Genomic DNA, 10,247 nt, shown 5'->3' with positions numbered 1-10,247 from the left:
CTGTAATAATATACAATGTCATACAACATTTGATATAGCGCCCTATCTAGTTAACATAGCCACTCGAAAGCGCTTTACAGTGTATAGATATACAATTAATACAATAAGCATATACATAAATCGATACAATTTTGAGGAATTCGCAGAAGCTGCCTTATCAGGCGCTAGCTACTAGCCCTATGCATTCATCTAATATACAAAATAATATGTAAACCAGTTACCAGCGTATTTAGAACAATATAACTGTTTACCAAATATATAGAATCCAGAGGGCCATCCCCCAAGTATATCAGAATAGCTTAGATATCCCGCTATAGGTAAGCAGATCACGTTACCGAAATGAGCACCTGAAACAATAAGACACTTGCTTTGTTAATACTAAGTATTGCAACTGCCATGAAAAAGGTTGTCACAAACCGTCATGCATGCATGGTTTAATTTACAAAACTGTCTTACGTTGAAACTATCTTTAAGCATTGGAAAGTAAACTCTCGTTTTCATCGAACCAGTTTTATTAAACTGATTTTCAATTATTTACTCTAAGTTTAGCCTGCCTCGTTAAACTGCATTTTGTTTATCAGAGATAAATGTTCTGTTTAAAAGTGTTTGAGTTTAAAAAACATAATTACAAAAAATGTATTTATGGTATTTTTGTTACAGTCTTATTATTACTAAATATGTATGCATTAACTCAGGTTTGTATATGGCAAAGCGACGAAATATAATTTAACATATCAAGAATTGATAAACCATTATGATCTTCAAATATCATGAAAATGAAAATATCTCAATATATTATATGCAATGCTGTTTTATAAGTTAACAAGGGCGTCTGATGGTGTTAATTACGTTTTACTTCAGACTGAATAAAATTGCAATATATGACGAAATAATATAAACGGTCACACGAAGCACTGTTTGATGGCAATGACGACTGAACTGTCAATTCTTTAAAATGTTTCTTTTAAATCAGAAATATGATTAAAATATTCATTATGTTGCCATAAGTTCGAGAAAGCAATCGTTGATAAATAGTTGTGTGCTATAAACTAATGAGCTACTAGGCTATAAGATTGTTACCGACAACATCAATTTACCTGCGTTGGCTATGTTTGATAGTAATGATCTCTCTAATCTTGGCAGCCATTTCCCTTGCATTGACGAGAGAGCAGGTATGGTAACACCCTGTTAATAATTGATATTTGCGTATATTTCTGTCAGCGCCGAAGGTGTATCATTCTGTAGTCGGTAATGTTATATTTGTGTTTAATGCTGGGATGAGCTTATCAATTACTTGCATAACATTATTGGTAAATGTTTCGTTCCATGTGACAGGACTTTAAATATATTCTTAACTTGCATTTTGAAAACATGTTTTCTTTATGAAATTATGTAATTTGAAAAAACAATCTACAGTAATAATTGCATCGCAGAGTAATTTTGCATTTTGCAGTATAAATATATTGCAATTAAATACGGCAACCGTCTGTGAGCAGTTTTATCCAACTTTACCATTATGACATCCAAATGTATTAACGTTAAAGCAAATTTATTCTATTTGAATTTCTATTGTAGAATTTCGCAATTTGTAATTGCTATGTAACACAAAACAAGGATATTGTCGACACATACAAAGTTTGTTTTTTCGATAGCGTTTGACTATTTAAATTTCGTGTACAACATATAGTTATCACTAGATATACGAAAAGCTTACCTCAGCGCGGCCCATCATTACCCGTACGATCACCACTGCCCAAGTACCGGCCTTAGCAGATACTGGTGTCAGAAGACTTAGAATGGCGGTTATGAGAATGCCATATCCGAACAACCTCTTCCCTCCGATTTTCTCTGCCAGGAATCCCCCAGGTATTTGTGTGAGGGCATACCCGTAGAAGAAAGAGCTCAGTATCAACCCTTGGGTAGCCTCATCCCAATCATAGGTAGCCTAAAATGATAGTCCGTTGAAAGACATTGTTTTATGGTAGTAGTGACCTGAACGTGCAACGTAGACACATTTCAAATTGCACTACCCTGTAATGTGAGGGTACCTAAAAAAGAACACTTTTTATTTCACTATAATGTAACAAAGGATGCATTTAACTTTTTATTTTATGTATTACTTGGTATCACCAGGGTTAACCTTTGTAGGCTCGGGGAAAGAATCTACTGTATCCCACTGCATGACTGTACGAGGTGACAAATGTCGGGCAGCTTCTTATCAGAGGACATTGAAGAAATCAATAATAGACCCAATCTGATTAAAATCATATGATACATGGCTTCGTTGATTTCGTACTACACTTGAACACCTGAGTGTGCCGTGGTCAGGGTCACGTTCAGGTGACCTTTATATTTATAAATACTCATTAAATTTTGACCAACCATAGACCCTCTTTCAAAAGGGCGTCCGGAGTTGCAACAAATATGGCGGACATTGATGAGAATGATGCGAAAGTTCTGAAGTTATTTGAGATTGATCGTCTGAAACCCGAACAGAAAAAGATATTCGAAGCTTTATTAGAGAAGAAAGACTGTATGGCGGTGTTGCCTACGCAATAATTACCCAATGGGTACGTTTTCCTGGGCGTCGTAGAAACGTCAGTTCCCGCCGCCATATTTGTTTTGGACTAATCTGTTCGATACCCCCTCGTTATTTATCTATCAACCATCATAAACCGATACGCTGGCAATCTTTTGCCAGCGCGCCTCTGATTGGTTCATCTAAAGGTCACTTGAACGTGACCCTGACCGCGGCACAGTCAGATGTTCAGGCGGAGCCATGTAACAGATGATTTAATCAGATTGTAATAGATCTGCCGTATCCCACTACATGTGCATCGAAGAAGGCGACTAATGTCGGCCCCCTGCAGAATCAGGGGTTTCCTTTGTTTCCATGAAGGAACATGGAAGAGACCAAAATTGATCTGCTGCCCCCATTGCAACATGTTTTCGTTTCATAATTTTCCTGTCTTTTTTCGTTTCTATCTGTTTTCTGTTTCCATGGGTGGTCGGGTGGTACAGTGCATAGCGCACTTGCCTTTCACAAAGACGGCCGGGGTTCGATTCCCCGATCGGACGTGAAAAGGTTTGGGTCACCTTCCCGACCACATGGGTTGTGACCAGGAACGCCGGTTTCCTCCAACACTAAGACCTCCAATGCGCTTGCATCCGGACTAACAAGAGTGATTCATATAAACATATGTTTCAGGCGGTTTCTGCCCGGGCGCTCGGCCTATATTGCCCTGGATGTTGCGAGGACTTAAACTTCAAACAAAAAACAAAAGCTCACCAGAACGTGTGTCTATTAATTAACCTCATTTAGTTGATTAATATTCACTTGGAAATTTCATCTTGCCGGGTAACCAAAATGAGCATTTTATCATTTAATTAGATCGATGAAAATATCTTTTTTCATTTCATGATATCTTTTACATTTTTGATACGTTTTAGATTTTTTTTCATTTGAAAATTCATTTAAAAAAAAGGAAATTTGATACTATTTTCACGTTGTCGAAGCGTGCTGTTTCTCGGGATTAACTTTCTTACTTTTTTTAAAGATTTAAATTGTGTTTATCAGCAAAATACCTGAGGTATGCAGGCAACACTTGCTGAAATTGTTTAAAACGATATGAATTTTGTTGTTTCAGAATAGATACTCTTAATTAGAATTTCACAATAAAAATGCTGCATCATAAATATGAAATGTGTACTATATAGGGTTCCCTCACGTTATAGCATATCGATTTGAAGTACATTTATTCTCTTTAAATTTATAATGCAGAATTTTGAAATTTGTAAATGCTTTGCAAAATACAACAAATCCTACGATAGCATTTACAATGACAAATCGTAATGTACTTCTACCATTGCACTTATTCATCATATTAAACAACCAATTGAAAATCCAACAAAGAAAAACAATGATCTCCTAGGATACCTGTCTTGTCGGCGAAAAGCGACGCACATACAATTCGGAAACGCCTTTGGTACACATCACTATATAACAAATACATTGTATTACTAACCTGATTCGACATTTTCGTTGTCTTGTTGTATCCAGGGTCCGGACATTCGGTTATTTCAGTGAAATTGTTTGCTGGAAGAGTGTCTTTATGTTTAACCATAGCTACTATGGCGATAGTGATGTTGAACCGCAACGCATATAGATGGAAGTATCCAATGAAAGACAGAATCGTGAAGGTATGACGGGTGCCATATCCTGAAAAGGAAGCAAATATATACAACTCAGTTCAAAATTTATTTTTTGAGTTTTATTTAAAATTCCAAAATATACAAAGTAAATTATTTTCCAGTCCGGCACCGTATTTGGGATTTAAATTTTCTGCCGTACAACCTTATTTTTTAAAATTGTAATAATTTTTAATAGTTGTGTTGCATTAACACTGTAGAACATATTTGTTCTTTTAAATAGACTCCGTTGGATATTTTGTCTTACGTGTGCGGCAGATTTTAATTTACGGTCGCCTTCTAGCTTCGAGTTAGAACGAATTTCATTACTCTTACTGATATTACATATTTTTGCATGTTTTGAATGTGACAACAAAAATTTGGAGATCGAGGGTCGATCCAAAGTGGAAGCACACTCTTCTCTTTCCTGTAACACATGTTTACGTTGTGATATACTTGATGTTTAGTGTTTATATTTTGTTGTAGCTTTTTCCCTTGTGTTAGCGTTGTCGTACTTACTTTTTCATTTGTATTGACACCGTAATACATTGTGTTATTGTGTGCCGACACTATGGTATATTTTGCTCTTAGATATGAGGCTTACTTCATTGATAAGTTAAACATGGAAATGTAACAAAAACCTAGACAAATCATCAATTTCAAAGGCAGATATATCGATGATATGCTATCGTAAAATACCTGTATAAAACAAATATTGACCTTATCGGTCGTATAAACTTGTATATCCCGTCCGGAGCTTGAAAACAAGGACACTACAGACTCTTATACTTTAGCAGTTTTCCTCCATCTTTTAATTGAAATCACCAACAAAAACAACCATCCATGATCAAATCATTATGCCTACACGTTTTATCCGTGAGACCTATAAAGGGATCAAACGCTTGACGTGGATAGCCATTTGTGACAGCGAATAGGCATTTCCGTTTAGACCTTATGGATCTTTATAAGAAGTTTTATTTTTAACATTTTTGACTCCCAGTCACCTTTACCGTGGATAAAGGTTATTCCTTTGACCAAAGATGGTGGTGCTCTACCTAATTTTGTATACTTTATTAGTTTTAAAAATTAGGTAATCAAATGATATTTATCTGACGCATGTGTAAGCTAATATGCAACAAATAAGGTATGAAGCAAATGTATTTTATCGGAAAATATTTCATTCCACCGTGAGATACAAATACTGACGTTTGTGGTGTGGTCATGAGTGTGCCGTGTTGTCTTGTTGCCATAACTTGGATTTGACCTAGATATCCGGAACATAAAGTCATACTCTCCTTATGCTTTTTCAGGAGTGTTTCAGTTAATACTTCCATTGCTCATCTTTTGCCCTTTGTTCATCTTGCCTATGTTGAACGTACTAGGTTGGTAGTACATGTACTTTGTATTTCTGACATGATAAAAACTATATTTTGTATCAAAAAAATGACATATCTATGATAATTGGCTTTTATAATTATATTTGCATAATTAGGTAGCAGGTGTTTACCTGCTAATATATTTACTCTCACTTAGATTGGAATCGAATCATAAATTAAAAACATCTACTGTGTAAATCGAGACTTATATTAATTTTACAAGACAAGATACTGTTTTATTAACATTTCAAATTAAATGTTTATCATCTAATTGAAACCTCACTACAGAAATAAATGAATAAATTGTTAATAGTTTAAGCATTACAGAGTTTCAGCAAATATATATAAACATATCCATTAAAGTCATGGCAATGTTTACTATCGACGGCATGTTACACCTGTGTATTCATTTGCATCACTATCTAAATGTCTTTATGAATTCGTTTATATACATACAAGTAGTCCTAATTATTCTGACGTTTTATCGACCTTTTTTTATATCGGTCTGTCGTCGATTAACGTCAGAACTCCGGCCGTCCATAATATGTGGGAAATAAGCGACCCGCGCCTGGGTCGCTCTTCAAACTGATATTTGAGAAACAAATCGTCACTTTCACACACATGTCGCACATGGATCGAAAGATCTATTCATTATGCATAAGATGAACATAAATTACATGCCTCAAACAACCAATACAATAACTTAAATATATTTTTTCAAACTTACTCTGTTTTACTTTACGTTTTAGATAGCCCCGCCTTCTAATGCCACGTGACTAAAATATCGACGGCCTACGTCATAACGTTGGGAAATACCTTCGGTAACGCGAGATCTCTTCAAGTCATGTGACATTGATCATGCCCTAATTTCCATTAAAAACATGGGTTGGTATAGAAAACGTTGGAAAATACTGTTCGTAATGATCTTTGAAACATGTTATTGATACCACCTAGTGCATAAAGAATAGATCTTTCGATCCATGTGCCACATGTGTGTGAAAGTGACGATTTGTTTCTAAAATATCAGTTTAAAGGACGACCCAGGCGCTGGTCGCTTAATTATTTCCCACATTTTATAGAGGGCCGGAGTTCTGACGTTAATCGACGACAGACCGATATAAATAAAGTCGATAAAACGTCAGAATAATTCGGACTAACATTCAAGCAACAGAATATCTGATGTCACCTTCTGTACTCGGCGTTGTTAAATACAATATCTAGCAACACCTCGATGACTGTGCAGATCTATACACACATGATACATACTGTCGGTCGTAAAAAATAAATTGGCCCTGACTTGGTCATCAGTTTTGAAAAAAATATGCAGTGTTTTAAAAATTCAAATCTTGTACAAAGTAAAAACTACTTTCTACAGTTCAAGATGGAGATACAATGATACTTCTAGTAATACACATGTAGATGTAATGTCAAAACACCTTTTTGGATATTCAAATGGAAACCGAAGTGATCAGATTTTTTAACTTGTAAAATCAGTCTGCAAACAATAGATATCTAGCTTTTGATATTTTTCGGGTGCATGTATGCTTTTAAAATTGATCCTAATTAGTTAAAATTAAAATATTAAACAATCACAATGGATCGAAGCGAGATTTGAAGTGATTTAACTCAGTAGAGTACAACATTACCCTGATGCCTCTTTCAACTTATCGAAAGGCACGGTCACTCCTGTAAGACATCCTGGCTACACTTAATGTTCCATCTGTCATAACTAATTGAGAATCGCCGACACTATAGTGAGATAGCCTGGCCATCGTGTCAACCCTTATAACTTATAGAAAGGCGTCGTCACCATAGCAATACATTATGACTACACTAAACGTGTCAACACTTATAACTTATCGAGAAAACGTCGTCACCATAACAATACATCCTGGCCACACTTAACGTGCAATTTCTTAACACTTATCGAAAAGCGTCGTTGCCATAGCAATACACCTGGCCACACTTAACGTGTCAACCCTTGTACCTTATCGAGAAAACGTCGTCACCATAACAATATATCCTGGCCACACTTAACGTGCAATTCCTTAACACTTATCAAGAAGTATCGTCACCATTGCAATACACCCTGGCTATACTTAACGTGTAATTCCTTTACAACTTAATGAAAAGCGTCGGCACCATAGCAATACATCCTGGCTACACGAACCGTCCCATTCCTTATAACCTATCTCGAAAACGCCGATACCATAGCAATATATCCCGACTGCGTCAGCAATACATCCTGAATAAACTTAATGTGCCATCCCTAATAACTTATCGCGAAAACGTCGTCAGCATAGCAATACAGCAATACATCCTGAATAAACTTAATGTGCCATCCCTAAGAACTTATCGAGAAAACGTCGTCAGCATAGCAATACAGCAATACATCCTGACTAAACTTAAGGTACCATTCCTTATAACTTATCGAGAAAACGTCGTCACCATAACAATATATCCTGGCCACACTTAACGTGCAATTCCTTAACACTTATCATTGCAACACATCCCGGCTTAATTTAATGTGTCATCCCTAATAACTTATCGAGAAAAAGTCGTCATCATAGCAAGCGATGAAATCGACAAGGTTAAACATCTTGATGAAATGTGAATCTGTTATAAGATCGCAAAGATACACTCGTGGAATAGCATGGGACTGAATATAACAAACTGATAAGATATATATTTTAAAAAATTCTGCCAAATTTCTATTTCTTAAGAATATTTTTTAATTAATAATTGCACTTACCTTTAGTTTGCGGATTTGCATTCGATGCCATGACATCAATTACTTCGTACTTTCATATGAAATAACAGTACTCGAATTGTCTTTGTGTACAAAAGATACAGCGTTTGAATAGCACGTATCTGGCTGCTACTTCTGTCACTAAGTATTGTAGTACAACTAATACATCACATTCTGAAACACTGTTCTGTTGCTGGGTTTTTATTAGCAAGTAGATGGTGTATAACAGGTACATGTATGTATTATCGTCGGATGTCCTCGCGTGACACATCAACATAGTTATCAATCCACACGACAGCTGGGATACCATAACAGAAGTCTGGTAACTTGTTTAACACAAATTACCTTGCGATTAATCGGAATAATGATCTCTCAATGTTCAGCTGGCCAAGTAACAATTGTAATAATTCAAATTTTATAGACTATTCATAAGCATATTTTGAGATGGTTCAGTGAACATTGCGATGTGTGAAAAATAGCAGAAGCGAAATGGTGTGCATACAATCCTTTATTGTTTACGACAAAGTTCATTTTAGCTGCACCAGAAATTTTCACTCTCAAATTATCATACAAACTTTTTTCTGAATAATTCCGTCTTGTAACGATCACTCTTAAGAAAGAGGTTTGTCATATATGAATGGCAATTTGTGTTCCTTGGAAAAATATCTGGGTTTTAATTAAATTATTGTTTTTTGTTATCAATATATTTCACACTGTCTACTGCATCAAATTGTATGCTCGATGGTTTCAAATGTGGAATAGGAACCACTTATCACTGTGAAGTATTTTCTTTGCCTCTGTTTGTGTCAAGATTTAATCATGTCTTTTTGTTAAATTCTTAATTTCTGCAGTTAACTTTGAGTAATACTATGTGTTCACTTCCATTGTACTGTACAATGTATAGGCTTTACTTAACCAATTTCAACATTGAAAAACTAAAGTAGAAAAAAATGTTCGAATATAGCATGTACGCACTTTAGGTAAGAAACCATGCATTCAGGCAAAGGAGGGGTGCCAATTTGGGTCTTCTGGTAGCTATCACAGAGGGGATCTTGGCGGCCAGTACGAGATATGAGGGGGTCAACTGGGGGACCAAAAATCGGAACTATAAACGAATGTTTAAAATAACAATAAGTAATATGGTCAAAAAAAGTCCATTTATGATTTTCTCCCCCACTTTACCCCATCATATTTCAGAATGGTATATAAGCTTACCTTTATTTCATGTCATATCATGACGGCATAGCCAGAAGGTATGTCTACATGCACATGTCTATGTATGTATTTCACTGTGTTTCACTGATACAAATGTGCAAATAAACTTTAGAATTTAGAATGTTGATTTTTTTGTAAAGACAACAAAATCAAACTTATCGTCAATAATCATCAGAACACCCAAATTTGCACCCGTCCTTTTCCTCTTTGGTTAAGGGGAAGATAATAATTAGATTTAAGGGGTGTTGTGACAAACTTAGTTGTTCACTCCCTTTAGAAATTTTCTCAAAAGTATAGTGAAGAAAAATTCGATGTTGTTTGATTAAGAACTATATACTGTCTTTTAAAACTAATTACATCTTATATATATATATATATTGCATATAAACGTACTTAATTTCAGGTTGGATAAGACAAACACTTTAGTGTTTACACATAGGAAGATTACAGAAAGAAGGCATAAACAAAACAAAGCCCCGGTATGGTAAGCTATGTCGTCATCGCCACATTATGTTTTTCGATGTAATGGATTTCAATTCCTCAGCAACATATTTTCATGTGTGTATATATATACTGCTTACAGAGTTATGCATATGTACATATAAGAGATAAAAAAAAATTGATGGAGGTTGCTATGGTTTCATCCATTTAATATGTCAAATTTAGTATGTAATAAATGTATAGATAGACAGATACATTTCATATATAAACAGACTCAT

At 35.3% G+C, this 10,247-nt stretch overlaps 1 protein-coding gene across 1 annotated transcript; it reads right to left on the bottom strand.

The window, feature by feature from the left end:
• Positions 1-1,693: 1,693 nt before the first annotated feature.
• On the bottom strand, positions 1,694-8,397 carry LOC110457361 (sialin-like). Its single transcript, XM_021508588.1, has 3 exons — positions 8,317-8,397; positions 4,026-4,219; positions 1,694-1,945 (listed from the first exon to the last, which is right to left on the bottom strand). Exons 1-3 carry the CDS (start codon positions 8,345-8,347, stop codon positions 1,694-1,696), a joined length of 477 nt encoding a protein of 158 aa, XP_021364263.1. The 5' UTR covers positions 8,348-8,397.
• Between the last annotated feature and the right edge of the window lie 1,850 nt (positions 8,398-10,247).

This window comes from Mizuhopecten yessoensis, unplaced genomic scaffold, assembly GCF_002113885.1.
Source record: "Mizuhopecten yessoensis strain PY_sf001 unplaced genomic scaffold, ASM211388v2 scaffold9109, whole genome shotgun sequence".
Taxonomy (NCBI): Eukaryota; Metazoa; Mollusca; class Bivalvia; order Pectinida; family Pectinidae; genus Mizuhopecten; species Mizuhopecten yessoensis.
This window is presented reverse-complemented; position numbering and strand designations above follow the sequence as displayed.